We start from the raw sequence: 26,455 nt of genomic DNA, 5'->3' as shown, positions 1-26,455 counted from the left end.
AGTCGCCTGAGACGGGAATTGAACCCGGGTCTCTGGTGCTGTGAGGCAGCAGTGCTAACCACTGTGCCACCGTGCCGCTTATATCATACAGTTAAGTGTATTGCTATCAAGGTCACAATGACTTTGGCTTTAAATAAAGAATTTGTTACTTGAGAGCATATAATGTTATTTTCAAGAGAACACATTGATTAAAAAGGCATATTGTTAGTCCAGAGGTACATTGGATCCTATTCACCACACAGATAAAATTACCGGTAAGTTTCAGTTCACTGGAGGCATAGGCCAACTCACAAAAGCAGCATTTTTGCCACAAGGCCAATAAAGCATACAGAACTATTTCAAATTGTAACAAGTACTCAATGTTTTGCTTTTTCATCCCACAACAAAATTTTCTCTTCTTGCTTAGTGTTTTCCTCTCCACGCCTACCATCACTGAGATGTATATGTTTTACTTGAGATCAATTATCAGGATGAGACTGAATTATACACTCTATTAAAGCTGAGTCATTTGAGATACAGGTGGCTCCTGCATATCTGAGGTGGCAGTACAACAGGCTGGAGATCAAAATGATGAATTTTCAATGAGGCTATAAATTTGATTTATTTTAAAAGATTGTCATGGAATGTTTTGATTGCTGTACTTTTGTTTACACATTTTTTTCAAAATAGTAGATATGTCAAAATAGTAGATATGTCAAAACATAGCAACAGAAGGTATGCAATATCTGTATTATAGATGGGCAACTGCTACAGTAGAATTGCATTGGATTATCAACCAATGAATTTATATAATCAGCAAAAGTATGGTTTGGAACATAATAATAACCTTTTTTATTTCTAACCATCTTCTGTTTTAAAGATTGAAATTCGTAAGTCAATGTAAGTGTAGTATTCTTGACACCTTGTCTTCAAAAAGATATAAGAACGAACCAGAATGGAGCATGAAGAATGATTCCAATATTCAAGAAAACTAACTGATTTGGACCTATTTCTACTGGAGAAAACCCAAATTATGCAGGTCTTCAAAATGGTGAAACACAGTTTTAGTCTACTCCATAAGTAACAACTTCTAAATAATAATACCTTGTGGTCACTCAAGGACTTTAAGTTATAAACCTTAAGTTATCTTGACAACGTGGCTTGAAAGTAGTTTTGGGATTTGCATATTAATGAATTGAAACCTGCAATCCAATTTAAAAGGAGGTTTGTTCAATATATCGCATCAGTTGTATGACACTATGATCTTTTGCTATAAATCCTGTGTCTTATGATCCTGCTCCATTAGCTACCTGACAAAGGAGCAGCGGTCTGAAAGCTTGTACTTTCAAATAAACCTGTTGGACTATAACCTGGTGTTGTGAGATTTTTTAAACTTTGTCCACCACCGACAAGGCAGAATTCAGCAGTATGATGGAATAGTCCACACTTGCCTTGACGAGTGTAGCCCCAATAACATTCAAGAAATTTGACACCATCCAGGTCAAAGCAGTCTGTTTGACTGGCACATCTATAAACATTCAATCCCTCCATCATTGACACTGAGTAGCAGTGATCATCTACAAGATACACTGCAGAAGTTCCTTAGACAGCACTTGCAAACCTGCAACCACTACAAACTAGGACAATGGCAGCAAATACATAGGAACACCATAACCTGTAAGTTTCTATCCAAACTCACCATCCTGACTTGGAAATATATTACTGTCGAGTCAAAATCATCACAAACAGCATCGTGGGTGTTGCTACACCAAACAGTTTGCAGCAGTTCCAGAAGACAGTCCACCATCACCTTTCCAAGGGCAACAAGGGATGGGCAATAAATGCTGGCCCAGTAAGGGAAATCCACATCCCATGAATGAATACAATAAACTGATGTACAATAATGTAAGTTCAACAATAACACAAACGGTGATCCATATTTTTTGATGTTACCTCAGAAGTCCACACAGATATATGCAAATGTATTTATTTAGTCACACCTAGCAGACAGGGGCTTTGTAAAAGGCTCAATATAATTATTACTTGCTGTAGGTAGTTATCGAGCACATAGTACAGCTCACGTGTTTTCATTGGTCCACATAAATAGACTGGTGTAACAGAAGTTTCTGCTGCCTACAAGTCATGCCTTCATAGGTGCTCATCAAGAAAACCAAATTAAATTTCCACCCAAGACAATGAAATTTGATGGAAGACATAATTACAAAAGAAAAAGTAAAAAAATACTGAGAAACATATCTTACCAATATTGATTCTGAGCCAACTTAGCTCTGCAATATGGCTATAAGTATTACATTTTTTAGAAAGAGCCAAAACAGAACTGCAGAACAACTTTTATTTTCTCAGTAATGATTGCTCAATTCTGTGGACTAAGCTCTATTATTGCCACACACAATTTAAAAGAATGGAGAACACACTGTAATTTTTACCACCAAAGAGCAGAATAGTATGATCTCTAGAAATCTGAAATAAAAACACAAAATACTAGGAATGCTCAGTAGGGTAAGCTGGATCTATGGAGAGTGAAACATAGTGAACACAATTAAGTGGAGCTGAGTCCACGAAAAGGTTAGCCGTGATCTTATCGAATGGTGGAGCAGGCTCGAAGGGCCGGACGGCCTACTCCTGCTCCTAATTCTTACGTTCTAATATTTCAGGTCAATGACATTCAATCAGAACTGGGAGAGTTAGACATTTAATATATTTTGAGCAAGGTGTGGCTAGGACAAAGAGAAAAATGTCCGTGATGCAGTAGAAGGTTGGAGAAGCAGAAATGACAGAAGAGTTAATGGGGTTACAGGGTTAAATGGAAAATTGAGGTAGAAAGTAAACAATAGGTGAGCTTTTGCCCGAAACATCGATTTTCCTGCTCCTCGGATGCTACTTGAGCTGCTGTGCTTCTCCAGCACCACTCTAATTGCCAGCATCTGCAGTACCCACTTTCATCTAAACAAGAGGTGGGCCTAGAGTAGGTCTGAAAGCAAAAATAAAAGTAAAAGCAAAACATACAACAAAAATGGAATAAAACAGCTTGGGAAACAAAGGGCTGCTCTCTCTGTAGTGCTGTTATTCACTCTTCAAACCATCCAGCCCCTTCCCATCGCACTGCTCCATGTAATAACAGAGAAGTCACAACATTTTTACTTCTCTTCTCACCAAAAGACCAAATACTCCTCCCAGGTGAAGTAATGATTGCATTTGATAATGTTGTATCAATTTAGTCTACTACATTCGCTGCTCAGAGTGATCTTCTCTAAACTGGGAAGATCAAACAGAGTGGATGATTAGTTTGTGGAACACCTATGGCCAGCCCACAAGCAAAACACTGGGCTTCATGTAACCAGTCATTTTAATTCTCCACCTTGCTCTTACACTGACTACTGCACTGTTCCAGAGAAGCTCAATGGAAGCTTCAGGAACAGCATTTCATCTTTCAACGAGGCACTGTGTAGCCTTCTGAACTTGATAATGAGTTCTATAATTTCAGACCATAAACTGTGTTCTCCGATTTAGTTCACTCTTCTTTACATGTTTTGGCTTTTCTCTTATTTTCATATTCAGAAATAGCACATTTGCTATTGTTGCTTGTAGGACCAAACTCATCATTCAATCTTGCTTGTCCTCTGCCTTCACAGACATTGTTTTCATGTTGTCTCACCCACATCTTGTTTAAAATGCATTGACATATCTAACTTTTCTCAGTTATATTGAATGGTCATTCACTTGAAGCATTAACTTTATTTCTTTCTACATCGATGCAGCCTGATCTGAGTAGTTCCAAAATGGTACTTTTTTAAAACCATCATGTTTATAAAAATATTCATAATGACCGACATAATGCAATTATTACAAAGCAGTACTTAATTTAACAACTTTTGTGGAATTCATCCCCTTGTACATGCTAATGAGTCTAATACATACCGGATAGCAATTCCCAGGACCTGCATGTTGGTCTGCAGTCACAAGGCTTAAATGTTATTGTTTTGCACTTTTAACAATGGTATTTAACAGGTTAAGCTTCAAGTTCTTTATCTGAAGTGCCCTCCTTATGAACAATATAATAGAGTTCAGAAATTCAGCAGTTGGTACTTCCTCACAATGCTATCTCTGGAGCAAGTGTAGGCAAACTTCTCCCACAGAACTACCTGAAATACAAGAATGTTTAGAAAAATAAGTATATTAAACAATATAAGATTTGTCAAAATGTACTGTGCAGAGAGGCATCCCTGAAGTGGTGAACAATGACAATTCCCAAGATTGGTAACAGGAACAAAAACAGAATATGCAGGTGCTAAGTTATTAGATATATTCTACTAAAATCTTTAACATTCACAACTCAATTTCAACTCAAAAATAATTATTTTGATATCCAATTATTCAGAAACTGAAAACAGATATTTTTAAAAAGTCACAAATCCATGCTCTTGTCACCCCAAGGATTAAATGAAAGCCCAAACCACACATTGTAATTTGAATTAATATTTTACAAAATTAAATTCTGTACTTTCATAAATTGAGGCAACTTGCCATATTTAATACTGGATATAAAATGATGTGTTTAATATGTTACTGACAAGTAGAGGTTTGAATTTCCAATTGCTTATAGTTAAAAGCTAAAACCTCTGAGAAAAATTACACACCACATTTCTAATGCTCATATTTGAGATAACCAAACATGATTTATAGAAATATGAAGTATTATTGTTTTGCTTACCTTGTAAATGGGGTCACAGTCAGGCCCAGAAAATTCTATTACATAATCCTGATCCTGTTGAATGATGTAACAACTTCCATCACCTGAAACAGTAAGTGAGATAGATTTGAAGGTTTGGCTGCTGGTTGGATAATTTCTGATCACCGTTTCAGAGCTGTTATGACACAGCTGTGGAGTAGGTGGCACTTGAATCCAGACCTCCTGGAGGTTCAGCTACTTTGACCATGCTCCAATAAAGAAACCACATTATTACATAATAAAAGCAAATTACTTTGGATGCTGGAATCTGAAACCAAAAGAGAAAATGCTGAAAAATCTCAGTAGGTCTGGCTGCATCTGTAAGGAGAGAAAAGAGCTGACATTTCGAGACTAACTGACCCTTTGTCAAAGGGTCAGTTAGACTCGAAACGTCAGCTCTTTTCTCTCCTTCCAGATGCTGCCAGACCTGCTGAGATTTTCCAGCATTTTCTATTTTGGTTCCACATTATTACATGTTTAATATATATTAACTTCCAGTTCGCATGAAACCATTTTTTTTTAATGTTACTCTCACACCTCACCCACTGCTTCTGTAGCTGCTTATTTGGAGGTACAGCTTCATTGTTTACGCACAAGCATGGTTACCATGTGTCAGCAAGGAACAACTGAAAGGCTGTTACATAAGTACAAGCTTATTCTTGTTCTCACAACCAGCTATCACCAAGAGTCAATATGTGATCAGAAATATGACGCCTAGGTGATTGACTTTCTGTATTTTTTGTTTCCATAGTCTTCTTCATGCTTTCCTGGGCAGTTGACTTTGAGCTGAAAGGTCTCTTGGTTATCTATGGTCAACATGCATACTTTCTTAGGATGAATTTGGCCAGTTTTCAGCTGAGCTACTCAACTTATCCAAACTATCAGATCTGCAGGTAATGAAGCAAGTAGTCATCAAACACAAACTCTGCCTCGTCAGTCACGGATCAGGGATGCGAAAGAATTGGGGTCATGGGGGGGCCATGAAAGCGAGGATGAGAATTTTTTTTAAAATCAAAGCTATGTCTGACTGCGAGGCGATCCAGTGTGGATCAGGGAGAATGGAGTGTGATAGGTGCATGAGACTTGACACAAGTAAGGACATAGGCAGTACAATTTTGGATCTCTTCAAGTTTACAAAGGATAGATTGCAAAAGGCCAGCCAGGGGAGAAAGAAAAATTGTGAAAGCTTGAACAGTAAGTAGCTGCATGTCTAACATAATTTCCAGAATGGTCGTTTACTCACAACTACCTTAGGTTAAAGTCAGTTTCAAGACGGCTACAAGCAATCAAGTACTTCAACTAGAGCTAAGGGTGGGATGGTTGAATAGAGGTTAAGGAAAGTGAACTGTTGATAGTGGAGAATAAGGTAGACGTAGATGGAAATGGATCAAATTATTATATTCTGTATAGGTTATGGAATAGGTTTCTATACCTAAAAGTTTATTTATTTTTGTAAGAGACAAAATGACTGACGTATTTCCAGTTGAGACTGTTTTTCAATATTTAACTCGGATATATTCTAATATGATCACATTTCTTAATATGGAGCATGTTTCTTGTATTGACTTTTTGCATGTGTACTGAACAGATGGAAATTGAGAAACAAATGCTATCTTACCATGGCTGGCTATAAAGCCTTCTTTACAGGGCAACAAAGAAAGCACTGGGGATCCTGAACGATGGATCAACTGTAGAGGGGTTCTGAAGGCAAAAAAACAAAGTGAGCTAAATCTACCTTTGTAAAATATAAACACACACTCCAGGAGATTGTGGCACAGGAGGCTTTTCTAGTAAGCACAATTTTCTATCTAATGTAAAGTTATGGCATTCAATTCTCAACCACTCAACTCCACTTAGGAATGCAGGAAATAGGAGCAGATGACCATTTGACCCTCCAGCCTGCTCTGAGATTTAAACAGATTATGCCTAATAACTTACTTCTATACCAATTTCCATTGGTATTCCCATTTCCCTTGAAATTATTAGTATCTAGAAACTTTTTTTTGTCTTGAACATGCGCAGTGATTGGAATTTTCTATCCCAGAGGATTGCAGAAGCTCAAAGATTCACCAGCTTCAGTTAAGAAATTCCTCCTCATCTCGGTCTTAAATGGCCTGCCCCTTGCTTTCTAAGAATTTTGTAAGTTTCAATGAGTTGATCTAATTATTTTAAACTTCTCAGAATACAAGCTCAGTTTACCCAAACTAGCTTCATAAAACAATCCCACAATTCCAGAATTAATCTGGTCAACCTCACTGCATTCATTCTATGGTAAGTAATCCTTCCTTAGATAATCTGTGCACAATACAGCTGCAGTCTCACCAAGGCTCTGTAATTGCAGGAAGCTAGCTTTGCTCCTATGCTCAAATCCCCTTGCAATCAAGGCAAATATACCATGTGCTTTTCTAACGGCATGCTGTAGCTGTGACTCATGAAGGAAGACACCCAGGTTCTTTTGGACATTAACACTGCCCAGCCTCTCAACATGAAGAACTACTCTGTCTTTGTTATTTATTTTGGTATATAAAGCAGAGTGTTGGAATAACTGGATCAATGGCAGAATGACAGGCAGGTAGGGTACAAGAATCAGTGCTTGAATCAAAGCTGTTCACCTTGTGTTTAAATTATCTGAATCGGGGGGCCAAATGTAATACTTCCAAACTTGATGAGAGAAAACGAGGTGGAAATGAGTGGGTTAAGTGAATGGGCAGAAATACACTGCTTTATGTCAGTTAACCAATTCTCAATCCTAAACAGTATATTATCCCCAAGCCTTCGGAAAACCCATATTCTCCACATCCACTGGTTCTTTTTTTTTTATCTATCCTATGACATACCCAAAAAGCTTTCAACAGATTTGTCCAGCACAATTTCTCTTTCAAAAATCCACATTGAACCTGCACAACCATATAATTATTTTCTAAATGTCAAGTTAGCATTTTTTTTTACAACACATTCTAACAGTTCTCTGACTATTGATGTTAAACTAACAGGTCGACAGTTCTCAGTTTTCTCTTTCCCTACATCCTTAAAGACTGGAGTAATATTTACTACTTACAGTCTGCTGGAGCCTATCTAGAATCAACAGAATTTTGAAAGATAGTCACCAATGCATCCACTATCCCTGAAGCAGCATTCTTCAGGATACAGCTAATATGGTCCAGCAGATTTATCAATCTGTGCTCTAATTAATTTTTCTACTATTATCTCTTTGTTAATAATAATTTCTTTCAGTCCCTCATTTTCATATGTCCCTTGGTTCCATAGCATTTTTGGGTTTTTTCTTAATTCATTCAGAGGATGAGGGCATCTTTGGCTAAGCTGGTATTGATCCTTACACACTGACGAAAAAAGACACCAATTTGACAAGGACAACACATCCATCATAGGACAGGCTAAACAGAGACATGCATGGGAATTCTTAGAGGCCTGGCATTCAAATAGAAACTCAGTCAATAAACACATCGATTTGGACCAAAGTTACCAATCTCTGAGAGAAAGAGCCGGAAATGATATATCACTCACTTTAACAGACCAGGATACAAACAGAAAGAACACTAGCACTTCACCGGAGGCTCACTGATGATGTTACCTAGCATGGTGACGAAATATCAGAGAACAAACCTACCAGCTCAGTGAGCAAACTTATAACCTGAGCTACAAACCTTCTCTAAAATCACAAAACAGTATTGATTGTCCATCTCTGATTGCCTAGAGGGCAGCGAAGAAGCAACCACATTGCTCAAGTCTGGAGTCACATGTAGAAGAGACAAGAAAAGGACAGCAGTTTCCTCCCGTAAAGGGCATTAGTGAAACAGACAGGTATTTACAACAATCGAAAATGACTCATGGTCATCATTACACTCCTAATTCTGATGTTGTTCTTCAATTCAAATTCCACCATCTGCCTTGGTGAGATTTGAACCTGGGTTCCCAGAACTTTATCTGGGTCTCTGGATTAACAATCTAGTGATAATACCACTAAGCCATTGCCTTCCCAATTTTTCATACCTTCTATCCAAGTGATCAATGTTTCAGTAGGAGAGCACTGTGGGTTAAGCGACCATAACTCCATAAGATTTCATGTAGCCAGGGACAAGAGTGGCCCTCAGGTAAGGGTGCTTAATTTGTTAAGGGCCAATTACATCTAAATTAGATGGGAACTGGGGAATGTGGATTGGAAGCAGTTATTTGAGGTCAAATCTACAATTAAGTTTTGGATGTCCTAAATTGCATTAAGGTAGATAATTCCCCAGGGCTAGATGGGATCTATTCCATCTTACTGCGAGAGGCAAGGGAAAAAATAGCTGGGGCATTAGCAGATATCTTTGACCACAGGTGAGGTTCCAGAGGGCTGGAGATCAGCCAATGTTATTCCCTTATTTAAGAAAGGAAGCAGGGATAATTCATGAAATCAGAACGCCAGTGAGTATGACATCTGTGGTGGGGAAACTCTTGGAGAAGAAACTGAAGGACAAGATATATGCACATTTGGAAGAAAATGGACTAGGTACTGACAGGTAGCATGGTTTTGTACTGGTAAGGTCATATCTCACCAATCTTATTGAATTTTTGAAGAGGTGACAAAGATAATTGATGAGGGAAGGGCTGTTGATGTAGTTTATATAGACTTTAGTATGGCATTTGACAAAGTCCCAGATGGCAGTTTGGTACAAAAACTAAAATCACGTGGGATTCGGGGTGGGCTGGCAAAATGGATACAAAACTAGCTTGGTGGTAGAAGACACAGAGTAGCAGTGGAAGGGTGTTTTTCAGCACGGAGACCGGTAACTAATGGTGCTCCACAGAGATCAGTCTTAGGTCCTCTGTTGTTTGTAGCAAATATAAATAATCAGGAGGAAAAATGTGGGTGGTCTGATTAGTAAATTTACAAATGACAAAGATTGGTGGAGTTGCCAATAGTGGCAAAGACTGTGAAAGGAAACAACATGATGTGGATAGACTGGCAACTTAGGCACAGAAATGGCAGATGGAATTTAATCCAGACAAACGTGAGGTGATGAATTTTGGAGGATCACATTTAGACATGAATTATACAGTAAATGGCAGAACTCTTAGTAACATTAACATATAGTCAGATCTGGGCATGCAGGTCCCCAATCACCATAGGTTGCCATGGTGATTAAGGTATACATGGCCTGCTTGCCTTCATCGGCGAGGGCATGGAGCGTAAGAGTTGGCAAACCATGCTACAGCTATATAAAACCCTTGCTAGGCCACATTGGGGTATTGTGCGCAGTTTTGGTCACCACACTACCAGAAGGATGTGAAAGCTTTACAGAGTGTGTAGAGAAGGTTAATCAATCAGCATGTTGCCTGGTCTCGAGGGCATTGGCTATGAGGAAGGGTAAAAAGACTAGGATTGTTTTCACTGGAAAGACTGAGAGGAGACCTGATAGAGGTCTACAAAATTATGAGAGGCACAGATGGAGTGTATAGACAGAGGCTTTTCCCCAGGGTTAAAGTTTCAATTACAAGGGGGCATAGGTTCAAGGTGGGGGGGGGGGGGGGGGTGGAATTTAAGGGAGATGTGAGAGGGAAGTTTTTCACACAGAGAATAGGAGGAGCCTGGAATACACTGCCAGAATAGGTGGTGGAAGCAGGCATGTTTGGCGATATTTAAGAGGCATCTTGATGGTTACATGAATAGGGAGGGAATAAAGGGATATGGACTGAATAAGAGCAGAAGGTTTGTTTTTTTCATTAAGTTAGGGCATAATGATTGACACAGGCTTGGAGGGCTGAAGGGCCTGTTCCTGTGCTATACGTCTCATTTGTTCTTTTGTTTTCTTCCATGAAAGCAAATAAAGTAATTGTTTCATTTTTTTCACCATTCCTCTCTTTTTCATTGTAAATGCTCCTGTCTCCAACTGTAATGGACCATCACTGTCATTGCTAATCTTAGCATCCTTACAATGTAGAAAGAGGCCATTCAGCCTATCAAGTCTGCACTAATCCACCAAAGATTTATTCCTGTTCCCTTTCCACCTAGACCCAAACCACCCATCACAACATGGGGTTTTTAACCACAGTTAATCCATCAAACCTGCACATTATGGGCAATTTTTAGTGTTGCCAAACCTGCACATCTATGGACTTTGGGAGGAATGCTACGTAGACCCAGGGAGAAACTCCACATAGTCTTCCAAGGTTGGAATCGAACCGGGTTCCCCTGGTGTTGAGAGACATCAGTACTAACCACTACGCCACCGCACTGCCCACATCTTTTCCTTTTAAAATACAAAAGTAAACTTTTAGAATCAGCTTTTATGTTGCTCGCTAGCTTTTATGTCGTATTCTCTTTTTCCTTTATCAGTTTCTCTGTCATCTCTTGCTGGATTCTAAATTGCTCCCAATCCTCAAACTTACCTATTCTTTCCGGCATGCTTGTAAGCTCCTTTGTTTGATGTATTACAATCTTTAACTTCTCTTGTTAGCAATGGCTGAATCTCCTTTCCTGTTGGGTTTTAGCATTTTAGAAGGGTACGTAATTGTTATGGACCATAAAATACGTTAAACACTAGACATTAGCTGTCTATTGTCAAATTCTTTCTTGTATTTTTCCAATCCACCATAACCAATGTGCCCCTTAAATATTTCCAATTTCTCAGATTGAAATGAATTATATCATTTTCAAACTAAAAAGAAAACTGTGACACATTATGATCTCTGTTCCCCAAAGATTTCTATACAGCATAAGTTATTAATTAGCCCTTTCTCATTACATACTATTATAGTTAAAATAGCTTGCTTCCTAGCTGATTCCTCAATCTAGTGCTTTAGAAATCCATTTCATACACAGACTAGGTATTTACTTTCCAAAGCATTAGCACTGATTAAGTTTGTCCAATCTACATATATCTCATCTATTATTACATTACCCGTGTTACATGATTGTGTATAACATTACCCTTGCAGTTTGGTGACCTGTAAATAACTCCCACCAATTTTTTTCCCCTTTGCTGTTGTTTAGCTCCACCCAAACTGATTCTTTTTCTTGACCCTTTACTCCAAGATCCTTTTTCACCAATTGATGACTTCATCCTTATTAGCAAGGCTATCCTTTTAACCCCCACCCAATCCTTTCCATCCTAAATAACTAGTATCGCTAAATAATCAGCAGCCAGTCCGGGTCTCTATTTAACTATGTCCAAATAACGGTAACTAAATCATATCCATTTACCTTGTCTGATCCTTAAAATCATATACCTCGTTAATTCTACATGCGTTCAAACAGAGTGCCTTTAAATTTGTTTTTTATTCTATTATTCTGCATTCTGGTTGTATTTGATGTCTGCCTTCCTTTCATCTATCTTCTAACTTTGTTCACAAATGTTCTACTTTTTGTCACCAGTTCTGCTTCCCTCTGAACTGAACTCCCTCTCAGGCTCTCATCCCCTGCCAATCTTGATTAACCACTCCCCAACCGCACTACCAAATCCTTTCTGACAATAATTGATGGTTCTGTTCCCTCACAAACTATTCCACTATTCATAAAGTAGTAGTTAGCTTCCTTAAAAAAAAACTTACTTGACATTCAACCAATCCCCAATTGCCCTTCCCTTTTCAAGAACCTCCTCCCAGTACCATATCTACCGCTCAGAACCCTGAACTTCACAAAATGCCTTCACCCTTTTCAACACCACAACAGTCCTAACCAAATGACATGAATGACTTCTCGGACGATGAGTTATAACTTTGTTCCTATTCTTTGCAGTACCTATTACAGTTGATGACTCTATCCTTCCTCAATCTTTGTTGTCCAATTCCATGGAACTGCCCTTGCATGATTTAATTCACACCCATTTGAAGATGGCCCCAGCAATCGCTGTTTTGCTCTCCTTCAAATAATATCCGAAAATCTATCTTCGGCATTGTCTTCTTTATCTACACATTGTTCTGCAGCATCAGCAGCAGCAGCATACAGTCAGTATTCATGTGTATGCAAATAGTATGCTAACTCTATACAATCTCCCAAAGATCCAATCTGTTACAATGTTCTCCAGTTCAGTATCTGCGAGAACAGAGCCTTAAACCTTGGTGCCCACAAGTGAAATTCTTTCCATTCTGTTCAACCCTAGCCTAACTCCAAACTCTACTTCCAAATGTAAGACCACTTACTTCTACTTATTCAAAAACTCCATCTTCAAGCTGTCTGTTGTGTAGATCCTACTGAGTGTCTTTTTCACTTGATCTTTTTTTTGCAGACATTCTGATCAACATTCACTTAATTATCCTTGCTTAGGTAAAATGGTCCCTATGTCTCCAGCATTGCCCATTTGAAATTCTGATATTTGCCCAATTATGGTCACCCTATCACCACCCACACACCTCCAGCATATTTATAAACAGATCCCACCATTAGCAGCACAGCATTCAGTGCTTTCAGTGCCACTCTTTTGAGCTCCCTAGCTGAACCTCTTTATTCTCTTAAAGACTCTCACACATCACTTAACTAGGCTGATCTGGTCGAATAAACTTTCTTCTTGCTTCTACTTAGAAATATGTTTGTGAGATAAGGACACTTTTGCAATCTGATAACAATCTGCAATAATAGTTATGAATACATATAATGATATGCTGCTTAAATACTATAGTGTACAATCAAAATGTCATGTTGAGGTCATGTGACCCAGCCCATAACCAAGGCATTTTCCAATGAATTATAGAACAGCTAAGGCATAGATGGAAAATACAAATTAAAACCTATTTAAATACTAAAACTTCAAAGGAATTTTCTCCAATTCGCCATATGATTTTCACTAGCTAAAAACCAAATTTAAAGATATTTGCTAAATTTAAGTGAAAAGAATAAGCATGTTTTTCTTGAGTAGTGCCATCAACTAGTTACAAAATATCATTAAGTATCTACAACTTAATGATATAACTTATAAACAAACCATTTGGTCTAACAGGCAAGTGTTTATGCTCCACACAAATCTCCTCACACCCTTCATCTAACAACAGCGAGTCTAGAGACCTTTATCCCCTGGTATTAATCTACCTTCCCCTCAACTCAAGAACTACTCATTTCAATCATCCCCTTTCACAGTGAATTCCACTTTTTTCACCATCCTCTTTTATATTAACTGCACCCCAACCTGGTGTCATCCTGAAATTGTACCTTTGATTCCTAAATGCAAATCTTTTATGCGAACAGTGAACAATTGTTCTAGCAACGATCCATGTAAAACACCGCTTTCTACCATTTACCAATCTGTGCTTTTAAAAGATTTTGTAAAAGTGGGACAACATAATCACAAAAAGAACTGAACATCCAAGCTAATCACCAAGTTGACTTAGGGTATTACCACACAGTATACTTACTTTGTGTTGCGAACATCCAGCTGATAAATGTTACCATCCTGTGTTCCTGCAAGGATATATGTACTTGAAAGGAATGTACAACAGTTGAAAGCATCGGATCCCTCAAACATAAATATCTGAAAATTCACAATACAGAAATATGTCAGATATATCTGTTGTTTTTAGACTGAATGTGTTAGGGCTTTGAGGTATTTGATGGCATTTCTAGATTTAAAAAGATATCAAGAGACACTATGATTGCACTCCACATTCCTCAAAACAAAGCTAATTTCAACCTCAAAGCAATGCCTCTGCATACAGATTTTTTTTTTGTTTTATCAGTCCTTCTTTCCTTTTGCAAAAAGTAATGTCATCATTTTTAATTCCTGTCACATTCCCTGACAAAAAGAACTGCTTAGAGACAAATACAAGATTGCAGCTCAAGCTGCCAAACATATTTAATTTCCCTCAGGAGAACTCATGACACAACCCACCAGATTAAACGATATTAAATCACAACATAAATTGGCATTCAGCATTCATATCTAACTACATGCATTATAGTGGTCTTGATATGATCTTAAATATTGACGTAAACACTAAAATATTTTAAGGCATACATTCCTACAAGTTTCTTTTATTGGAAATCAATATGCGAAGCATGAATGTATCAAAACAGTTTCAGTACAGAATAATAGAGGAAAGGAGCCTTCATTCTTGCACTGAATGTTTTGTTTGTATAGTACTTTGGTATTTGCATTAAGAGTTATATTTATTTGAACTATTTTTTTGTTCCCTATCTCACTGAAATATTTGTGCTATTTTCATAACGTGTTTTACTTTTATGTGAACTACTATCATTATATTGATTTCTGCTCAGTCCAAGAACCATAAAACAATGCAGCAATACCACTTGTTCTGGCTCTTATAAAGGGCTAAGTTGACCCACCTGCCTGCCCTTTTACGCAGTAGCCCTGCAAATGTGTCCCTTAAAAGCATTTATCAACTCCCTTTTGAAAATGATTAATGGATCATTTTCCAGCTCCCTTTCAGGCATTGCATTCCTGATCAAAACCTTGGTTTAAAAAAACTCTTCATCTCAGTTCTATTAATTCTACCAACCTGTGTATTCTGGGTATGGACCTTTCTTATGGAAACAGTTGCTTTTTATTTGCTATATCAAAATATTACATAATTTTGAAAGCTTCTATCTAGTATTGGGCAATGAAAAAGGATGAATTAATAATCGTGCTGTAAAGGAACCTTTGGGAATACTGATCATAAGATGATAGAACATTGAACAAATCACTTCCAAATGTAATAATCATAAATTATGATCTTAAATCTATACAAAAGAAATTGAAGATATGAGGGACAAATTGACTGTAGTGAATTAGGTTGTCAGAGTTCGAATTAAATATCTCTTTAAGGCTCAAAAATGTTTTCTAATCAACATGTTCAGAGATGTTATTACACATCCTCCGCCATTGCTGCCACCTACAAATGGACCCCACCACCAGAGATATATTTTCCTTCCCAGCCCTATCCACTTTCCAAGAAGCCCATTCCCTCCCCGACTCTCTTGTCAGGTCCATGTCCCCCACCAATCCACCCTCCCCTCCCGGCACCTTCCCCTGCCAGTGCAGGAATTGCAAAATCTGTGGCCACACTCCCCTCTCACCTCCGTCCAAGGACCCAAAGGAGCCTTCCACATCCATCAGAGTTTTACTGGCACTTCCACATGTCATTTACTGTATCCGTTGCTCCCCATGCAGTCATCTTTACAATGGGGAGACAGGACGCCTACTTGCAGAGCGCTTCAGAGAACATCTCCGGGACACTCACACCAACCAACCCCACTGACCCATGGCTGAATACTTCAACTGCCCCCCTACTCCGACAAAGACATGCAGGTCCTGGGCCTCCTCTATTGGCACACACTAACCACCTGACGCCTGGAGGAAGAATGCCTCATCTTCCGCTTTGGGACCCTCCAACCACACTGCATTAACATAGATTTCACCAGTTTCTTAATTTCCCCTCTCCCCACCTTATCATTCCATACACATAGCACTCTGTGTGAAAAGGTTGCCTTTTAGGTCTCTTTTATATCTTTACCCTCTCACCCTAAACCTATGCCCTCTAGTTCTGGACTCCCCCATCTCAGGGAAAAGACACTGTCTATTTATCCTATTCATGCCCCTCTTGATTTTATAAACCTATTTAAGGTCACCCCTCAGCCTCCGATGCTCCTGGGGTAAACAGCCCCAGCCTATCCAACCTCTCCCTATAGCTCAAATCCTCCAACCCTGGCAACATCCCTGTAAATCTTTTCTGAACCCTTTCAAGTTTCACAACATCCTGCACGCAATATTCCAAAAGTGGCCTAACCAATATCCTGTACAGCCACAACATGACCTCCCATCTCCTGTACTCAATACTCTGACCAATAAAGGAAAGCAGACCAAATGCCTTCTGCACTACCCTATCTACTGTGACTCCGCTTTCAAGGAGCTATGAACCTGCACCCAAAGGTCTCTTTGTTCAGCAGGACCTTACCATTAAGCGTATAAGTCCTGCTAAGATTTGCTTTCCCAAAATGCAGCAACTCGCATTTATCTGAATTAAACTGCATTGGCCACTCCTCAGCCCATTGGCCCATCTGATCAAGATCCTGTTGTAATCGGAGGTAACTTTCTTCACTGTCCAGCACATCTCCATTTTTGGTGTCATCTGCAAACTTACTAACTATACCTGTCATGCTCACATCCAAATCATTTATATAAATAACAAAAAGAAGTGGAACCAGCACCGATCCTTGTGGCACACGACAGGTCACAGGCCTCTAGTCTGAAAAACAACCCTCCACCACTACCCTCTGTCTTCTACCTTTGAGACAGGTCTGTATCCAAATGGCTAATTCTCCCTGTATTCCACGAGATCTAACCTTGCTAACCAGTCTCCCATGGGGAACCTTGTCGTACGCCTTACTGAAGTCCATATAGATCACATCTACCGCTCTGCTCTCATCAATCCTCTTTGTTACTTCTTCAAAACAACACAATCGATTGTGACACATGATTTCCCATGCACAAAGCCATGTTGACTATCTCTAATCAGTCCTTGCCTTTCCAAATACATGTACATCCTGTCGCTCAGGATTCCCTCCAACGACTTGCCCACTACCAAAGTCAGGCTCACCGGTCGATAGTTCCTGGTATGCCCTTACCACCTTTCTGAAATAGTGGCATCATGTCAGCCAACCTTCAGTCTTCTGGCACCTCACCTGTGACTATTGATGATATAAATTTCTCAGCAAGGGGCCTAGCAATCACTTCCCTAGCTTCCCACATACTTCTAGGGTACACCTGATCAGGTCTTGGGGACTTATCTACTTTTGTGTGTTTCAAGACATCCATCATTTCCTTCTCAGTAATATGGACATTTTTCAAGATATTGTTTGCTGAATTAATAACATACAGATTTTGCAGTGGCAAAATAAAAATGTTCAGAAATGCACAATAGCATCTCAAGAGGAAAAAAGAGCCAAGTTCTTCAGGGGCGCTTGTGATGCAGTGCACTGACACTACCTCTGGGAAAGGTGGCCAGGGTCCAAGTCTCAACTGCTCTCGAGTAGTGTACATCTCTAAGCAGAAAGATTTGAAAATGTTTAAAACACAATAAAGGGGGGTATCATAGTACAGTGGTGGTGTCCCTACCTCTAAGCCAGGAAATCAGCCCACATTTGACTGGGTGTGACATCAAGAAGCCTTAGCAAAATTCAAGTCAATGAGAATCAGAGGTAAAGTACTTGGACTAAGATTGTGGTTGTTGGAGATCAGTCAACTCAGCTCCAGGACATCTCCAGGTCCTCACCCCATCAATGACTTCCCTCCATCATAATGCCAGAAGTAGGGATGGTCACCGATGACTGCTCATTCATGACAATATCCAGGCTTGGGCTAAAAAGTGGCAAGTAACATCTATGCTATACAAATGCCAGACAATGACCATCTTCAATAAGAGACAATCTGATTGCCCCATGACATTCAATGGTGCTACCCCCACTGAATTTCCCAATATCCCCATTTTCAGCATTATCATTCAACAGAATCTTAACTGGACTAACCATACTTTAGCTGTCTAAGTAACATGATCCAGTGACAATTTGATTTTTAAAAAAATGTATGAGGAGAAAGGACTAGTGTCCATAACTGAGCCAGGACACCCAAGTTCAAATCCCACCTGCTCAAAAGGTGTGTTATAACATAGTATGAAGTTGAAGATATGTACTGCACCTTAAAGAGACAGAATGCTGTTCTGGACTAAGAGATTACAACAGTTGTGTATATGACGAGATGGCAGTTCCAGAGTGGACTGGAAAATTGAAAATGTCTAACATTTGGCTGTGAAATAGATACCTGAATTTTGGTTGCTGTTTGGACGACAATTCGAGCTTAACTAGTTTAAATTATGCACCAGGATACTAAAATCCAATTGAGTTTGAACTTATTGTTTTACCAACATTGAAACAATGAGACGATCCGATATTGGGGATATAAGAATACGGACATTTTGAAAATTGGTCAGAGTGCAACTGCCATAGAAAGAAAAATTACCCATCTTTAACATCTTTCCCTCAAAGAAATTAGAAAACACTGAGGTACCTTTTCTGGTGAAACATACCCAAATAAAAAGACAAACAATGACACAGGGAGATTTGCAGCCAGAAGAGTGAAGACACAGAACTCGACAGAGACTGTGTGGTTTTGAAATTAAGTTGATGTAATTTTAATAACTGTCTTATTGGAACAGCATATTGTTATAGAGTTGGAGGCAGATAGTAAGCAGTCGAGAAAAAGGGGGGGCTTAGATTTATGAATAGTTTTTGTTTAATGTTCACTTTTAGAATTAGAAAATAAACTGACGTTATTTCTTTAAATAGTAGGATTTCAGAGTTTTCTGTCACTAATATTTCAACAGATTATGAGGCCAGCTTTTCTGGGTGTTTGGTTTATTTAATAGAGGGGTTCATCTCCATGTCGTAACACATATCTGAACAGGTTGATTTAACTATATCCAGATATGACTATTTGAAAAGAGCTGAGTTCCAGGGCTCTTGTGATGCAATGGTACTGCCCCTACATCAGGGTATAAAAGCCCAGGTTCAAGTCCTACCCGATCCAGACATATCCAACTAGGTTGATTGCAAATAATATGGGCTTTTGCAATTAATTTATAATATGGTAATAATTAGACTTTCGGAAAGCTTTTAATATGGTTCCACACGAGAGATCAGTAAACAAAATTAGAGCAAATGGAACTGTGGAAAAATATACTGGCACGGATTAAGAATTAATTAACAGATAGAAAACAGAACATTGGAACAAATGGGTCATTTTCAGATTTGCAAGCTTAATGTGGAATACCACATGGATCAGTGTTTGGGCTTCAGCTTGTCAGAATCGTCATACTGATGACTTGGATACAGGGATTACAAGTTATATTTCCAAGTTGCAGGTGTACAACTTATTGGGAGAAGGAGTTGTGAGCAGAAGGCAAAGACACTTCAAGGGGATTTGGAGAGGCTAAGTGAATGGGCAAAAAGCTTCCAGATGGAATACAATTCTTTCCACACTCGTAGGAAAAACAGAAATAACAATATTTCTTAAATGGCAAGGGACTTGAAAGCATTGAATTTCAAAAAGGACCTGGGTTCCCTGGTCCATCAGTTGCTGAAGTTTACCATTCAGGTACAGCAAGCAATTAAGATGGCAAATAGTAGGGAGCCTTTATTATAAGAGGATTTGAGCATAGAAATAAAGATTTCTTACTGCAATTATACAGAGCCATTTTTTGAGACCATACTTGAAGAAATGTCTGAAGTTTTGATCTCCTTGCCCATGGAGACATATGCTTGTCATAGAGGGAGTGAAACAAAGGTACACCAAACTATTTCCAGCATTGGACAGATAGTCCCATGAAGAAAGATTAAGAAGACTAGGTCTTTATTCTTGAAGTTTAAAGGAATAAAACAGGCACAGAAAATTCACGGTGGACGCAGGAAGGATGTTTCCTTAGCTGGGTATCTAGAATCAGGGAACAGAATCTTAGAATATATTTAGAACTGAGACCAGTTGTTGCGTATGTTCAAGATTGACATTGATAGATTTCTACAAATTAAAAATGTTAAGGGATACGGGAATAGCGCAGGAAAATGGTGTTGACATAAATCATCTCACCAAATGGTGGAGCAGGCTCAAAAGGATTGAATGGCCAACTCCCATTAACTACCTCTGCTCGAAGGACACAATTCGCCAGCTCTTCCAATCCCTTCTCGTAACTGAAGTTTTGAATTCTCATACCAACTCACTGTCAACTTTGTACTGCTCTAAAGCTTTGACTTCTTTCCGAAAGTGCATTGCAGAAACTGACTACAATAGTCCAGTTGTGACCTAACCAGCGATTCACGAAGTAAACTTCCTTGCCTTTGTATTCTTTGCTTCTGTTTATAAAGTCTCATTAGGCTGCTTCAGTGTGCCACTAGTTCCAATCATAATGCTAGTAACCAGAGTTCAAGCTTTTAATTCTATAATTGTACCTTATTACTTGGCGATATTTATGGCGTTCTTGGTTTGATTCCAATTGAATGTTTGATTTGGAAATACATGTGGAAACCCATGACTTCTAAATAAAAATAAATTATCTCATCCATAATTTAAAAGCTGAAACATTTTATTAATCAAATATTAATCCTTCAAGCAACATCTCTCAAATAGATCATCTGGTCATTAACTCATTGCAGTACCTTGCTATTTGCAAATTGACAGCCACATTCCCCACATTACAACAGTAACTACCATTTAATGGCTGTAACTACTTTAATTTGGGCCGAAGTCTCAAAACCTGTATTTTATATTCAAGTTTTTCCCACGTTATTACAGTATGTACAATCTGAATCAATATATCAGGTTAGCATAAAAGGCTCAATCTTACAAACAATAAAAAGCACTTACTGGTTGCCTACTGAGAAGTCCGATGCTCTGCAGTTTTCTGTCTTCACGGGCTAAAAGTAACAATTTTCCCTCTGTCCCTATTTCACGCTCACCTGGTAAGCAGAGTTTGATTTTAAAATATGACAATTTGAAAAGAATAATATTTCAAACATGAATTAAATTTGGATGCCCACATTAATTTGAAGACCTCAACATTTTTGTGAGCTATCATTCACTATTAGCAAATATCATGCCATTAAACATAATATATAATGAATATTTCTTTGTATAATTTCTATGTCATTTTTTCTTCACAATGGTACATACAAGTAAAAGCACATGCATCACAGCATAAGGATATAAGAAACAGAAACAGAATAACCTACTCCACCATTTGCAGAAGAACATAAGTCTTATGGCTCAGAAATTGGCCATCTGGCCCATCATGTAAAAGAGCACTGGCTCTTTAATTATGATTTAGTGCCATTCTCCTGCTTTTCCTCCATACCCTAACATATTGTTTCTATTCAAATCACTTCTGGGCAGTGCATTCCAAGTCCAAACCATAAAGTTTTTTCTCACATTTGCTACTTTCGCAAATCACTAAGCCTGTGCGCTCTCACTTCTCGATTCTTTCATGGGTGAGAATAGTTTCTTTCTACCAATTCTATCCAGACCTCTCATGATTTTGAAACCTTCTGTTCAATCTCCTCTTAGTTTTCTTGTTGCTAAGGAAAGCAATTCCAACCTCTCCAATCTCTTCTCATCACTGAAGTTTTTCATCCTTGGAACCATTCTTTTAAGTTCCCATCCTTCCTACACTCTGGTAAAGATGGTTAGCTCAATTGGTTGGTTGGCCAGTTTGCAATGCAGAATGACACCAATAACATGGGTTCAATTCTTGCATCTGCTGATGTTACCATGAAGAGTTCTCCTTCTCAACCTTTCCACGCCTGAGGCGTGGTGACCCTCATGTTTAAACACCTCTAATGAGAGCAGCCCTGTGGTCTGGTAGATCTATGGTGACTTTACTTTTGTAGTCTGGTGCACAGAACTGCACACAATACTCCAGATGAGATCTCAGAAGTGTCCTGTACAAATCCAGCATAATCTCCTTGCTCTACAACAGGTAATACGGAAGGCAAATAGAATATTAACATGTATTGTGAAAGAAATAGAGTATAAGAGGCCTTAGTGAGATCACACCTGAAGTACTGTGCACAATTTTGGTTCTCTTACTCGAGGAGGGACGCAGTTACATTTGAGGCAGTTCAGAAGAAATTTGCTAGATTGTTCCAGAGGTAAGGGGGCATGTCTTATGAAGAGAGATTGCATAGTTTAGGCCTATACACTCTGGAGAATGAGGGGAAATCTAATTAAGATATAGAAGAAGCTTAGGAGGATTGACAAAGTAGATAAGAGAAAGGATGTTCCCTCAGGTCAGCGATCTAGAATAAGTAGTCATAGCCTTAGGATAAAGGGTAGCTGATTTAAAACAAATGAGAAATTACTTCTCTCAAACAGTCATGAATCTGTGGATTTCACTACTCCAGAGTGTGGTGGATGCTGAAAAATTGAGTACATTTAAAGAGGAGTTAGACAGATTTTTAATTAATAGTTGATTAAAGGGTTTGAAGACCAGGCATGAAAGTGGAACTGAAGCCAAGATGAGATCAACCATAATCTTATCAAATGGTGAAGCAGGCTTGAGGAGCTGAATTGCCTACCCCTAGTTCTTATGTTCTTGTACTCTACATACACGAGGTACTCTTGTACTTTATTAATAATGCCCAGAATACTGCGTGTTTAATTAACTGTTCTCTCCACCTGCCATCTTCAATGATCTATGTACATATATACCTAGGGCCCTCTGCTGTGCATCCTCGTAAGAATTGTCTCTCGCATATCTTATATTTCTGTTTACGTTCTTTCTACTAAAATGCATCACCTCAAATCTCACTGAACTTCATCGACCACCCAGGTGCACATTCTACCAACTTCTCTGTGCGTTTAAGTTGTACACTGTCTTCCTCAGCACTTGCATGTTCTGTATCGTCTGTAAACTTTGAAATTTTCCCCTGCATATCAAGATCTAGATCTACACATCATTCAGTACAATTATGGCTGATCTTAAGCCTCAACACAGCTTTCCTGTCTGGTTCCCATATCCCTCCATTCTTTGGGGTACAATGCTCTATTGATCTCAGTCTTGATGTTCAATTATCATCATTGGTAGTCCCGCACAGTCGATGATGACTCACTTCCACCTTCAGTGAGAGTTCATAGGTTGCTGTACAGTCTGATGCCGCTTCTGCAGACTCTGCTACACCTGGGGCAGAAAGTGATCCTGGGAAGGGGTGGATAGTGCACTGGTGTGGCAGCGTGTTCCTTAGGCTGTTTTTGCCTGGCTTCCTTGAGCAGCAAGTCTCAAGGTCCTGGATACTCCTCCTCCACTTTGCACGGTCTTGGGCCGGTGATTCCCAGGTGTTGGTGGAAATGCGAGTGAGGCCTTGAGGGTATCCCTGAAGCGCTTCCTCTGTCCACTTGGCGCTCGCCTGCTGTTTCAGAGCTGGCAGTAGAGCATCTGCTCGTGTTGGTCTTGCAGACGTGCCCAGCCGATCAAGGGTGGTCAGTGCCTCAGTGTAGGGATGTTGGTCTTGTAGAGGACGCTGGCATTGGTGTGTTTTTCTTCTCAGTGGATTTGCAGGATCTTGCTCAGGCAAAGTTGATGGTAGTGCTCCAGTGCCTTGAGGTGTCTGCTGTAGACAGTCCACATCTCAGAGCCACATTAGAGGAGGGGTACCATCACAGCTGTGTATACCATAAACTTGGTGTCAGATCGGATGTTGTTGTCCTTGAACATGCTTTTCCTTAGAGGACCAAAGGCTGTGCTAGCACAATGGAGACAGTGCTGGATCTCTTAAGCAATAACTACTTTGGTTGACCGGACACTCGAGGTATTGGAAGTAGCCAATGTTCTCGAAGGCCTCCCCATTGACCTTGATAATTGGGGGTTCACTCTACAATGCCAGGCCAAGTTGGTGGAGGACCTTCATCTTGCAGACGCTTAGGTTGAGACCCATGCTCTCATTTGCTTCTGTAAGGATATTGACAATAAAGTGGAGATTGTCCGCTGAATTTACACACATGCAAGCATCATCTGCATACTGCAGTTTGATGACACGAGTTGGTGTGACTTTGTTTTTGGCTTGAAGGCAGCAGAGGTTGAATAATTTCTCGCTGGTTCTATAGGTTAGCTCCAATCCAATGGGAAGCTTGTCGGCAGTGAGGTAAAGCATTGCAGTGAGTTAGATCGAGAAAAGTGTTGCAGCAATGATGCAACTCTGCTTGACACCAGTCCAAATGGGGAATGGGTTGGTGGTGGAAGCATTTGTCATTACCAACACTTTCCATATCATGGAGCAGGTGGAGGATGGTGACAAACTTCGTGCTGTAGCCAAAGCAGAAAAGGACACACATAATGTTTCCTGGTTGACAGTGTTGATGACCTTTTTAAAGTTGAAGGCAGCCATGTACAGGGGTAGATTCTTTACTCTGCATTTCTCCTGCCAGTGTCACACAGTGAAAATCATGTTGATTGTGCCCCTCCGTGGCCAGAGGCCGCACTGTGATTCCAGGAGGAGTTTATCAGTCTCAGGGAGGAGACAGTTGGAGAGGACCTTGGCAATGACCTTTCCAACAGAGACTGCAGGGAGGTTCCCCTAGAGTTACCACAGTCAGACCCGTTCCCTTTTTTTGAAAATGTTCATGAATGTGGCATTTCGAAGCTCTCCCAGAATGCTATTCTCCTTCCAGATAAGGCAGACAAGGGTGTGTAACTGCAGCAGGAAATCTTTGCCTCCCCACATCAATGCCTCAAAGGGGATACTGTCTGCTCTAGCATCCTCAATGTTCTTAAGCTGGTGGACGGCTTTCTTTACTTCGTCCAGGATGGAGTATTGCTGAGCTCATGGCACATAACGTGCTGTGGGATCCGTTCAAGGATGCTCGGATTGATGATAGGATCCCAGTTAAGAAGCCACAATATCATTTTCCAGTCTGATTCTCATATCCCTCCATTCCTTGAGATACCAAAACTCTATGATAGACATCCATAACTCTCTTAAGTCGAACACACTAAATATTCACAATGTGTTAAGTGTAGAAACTTCCCAACTTAATCTGAAATTATAAATAAATGGGGCTGCACAGTGACTCAGCAGTTAGCACTGCTACCTTGCAGCGCCAGAGACGGGGGTTCAATTCCATCCACGGGTGACTGCCTGTGTGGACTTTGCACATTCTCCGTGTCTTTGCGGGTTTTCTCAGGGTGCTCCAGTTTCCTCCCACAGCCCAAAGATGTGCAGGTTAGGTGGATTGGCCATGGTAAATTTCCCACAGTGTCCAGGCATATGCCAGTTAGGTGCATTAGCAATGGGTAATGCAGGGCTACAGGGATAAGGTAGGTGGGTGGGTCTGGGTGGGATGCTCTTCAGAGGGTCAGTGTGGACATGGGCCAAATACTCTGCTTCCACACTGTAGGGATTCTATGTTTCTAATTCTGAATCTGTGCCCATAAGTTATAGATTCCTCAGTCAGGAAAAGAACCTTTCAGTGTTTACCCAGTCAAGCCCATTCAGAAAATTATATGTTTCGATTAAATCACCTCTCATTCATCTAATACATGGAGCATCATTTGTTAGAAACATCTGCCAGAAATGTCCCTAATTAAATCTGGAACCTAAGATTTGGGTTGTAAATTTTATTTGGATCTGAATTTTGGATTTTTGAGCTGCTGTCGACAAACTCTGTGTTTATTTGAAAGATGCATCATGAGAGTTTTCAACATGCCACTGTGGAACTGCAAACATGCCAACCTACAAATCTCAGTAAAGCTCATGACTTTTTAAACAGCTGACACAGCTGCTAAAAAAAACTTAACAAATCAAAAACTCAAACAACTGCAAAACAGCCCCGAATGAAGGCCTCCATCAAGGCCATTGCTTCAAGGTGAAGAATAAATTAAGTTCATTTTTATTACATTGGATTTCAGGATTTTTTATTAGTATTTGGGGATTACATTCTGCAACGTAGTTTTTTTTTTGTAACGTGAACAACACAGCTCTATTTATGTGGTACAAAAACCAATTGCTCTAATTGTTATAGACAATAGATGCAGGAGTAGGCCATTCTGCCCTTCGAGCCTGCACCACCATTCAAAATAATCATGGCTGATCATCCTTAATCAGTATCCTGTTCCTGCCTTATCTCCATAACCCTTGATTCCACTATCCTTGAGAGCTCTACCCAACTCTTTCTTAAATGAACCCAGAGACTGGGCCTCCACTGCCCTCTGGGGAAGAGCATTCCACACAGCCACCACTCTCTGGGTGAACAAGTTTCT

The 26,455-nt window shown here is 39.6% G+C and overlaps 1 protein-coding gene across 2 annotated transcripts in view; it reads right to left on the bottom strand.

Annotated features, from left to right (window-relative positions):
* Positions 1–2,318: 2,318 nt before the first annotated feature.
* LOC122550853 (proteasomal ATPase-associated factor 1-like) overlaps positions 2,319–26,455 on the bottom strand; it is a 46,716-nt gene continuing 22,579 nt past the window's right edge. For both annotated transcript variants that reach the window (XM_043692197.1, XM_043692196.1), the window contains 5 exons: positions 21,073–21,164; positions 14,078–14,193; positions 6,348–6,430; positions 4,712–4,794; positions 2,319–4,142 (listed from right to left, as the gene is read on the bottom strand). In XM_043692197.1, the coding sequence (XP_043548132.1) occupies positions 4,065–4,142; positions 4,712–4,794; positions 6,348–6,430; positions 14,078–14,193; positions 21,073–21,164 (452 nt within the window). In that variant the 3' untranslated portion in view covers positions 2,319–4,064. The remainder of the gene's footprint in view (positions 4,143–4,711; positions 4,795–6,347; positions 6,431–14,077; positions 14,194–21,072; positions 21,165–26,455) is intronic.

The sequence above is a fragment of the Chiloscyllium plagiosum genome, chromosome 6 (genome assembly GCF_004010195.1).
Source record: "Chiloscyllium plagiosum isolate BGI_BamShark_2017 chromosome 6, ASM401019v2, whole genome shotgun sequence".
Classification (NCBI taxonomy): domain Eukaryota; kingdom Metazoa; phylum Chordata; class Chondrichthyes; order Orectolobiformes; family Hemiscylliidae; genus Chiloscyllium; species Chiloscyllium plagiosum.
Note: the sequence above shows the minus strand (reverse complement) of the source record. Positions and strands in the feature narration are given on the sequence as shown.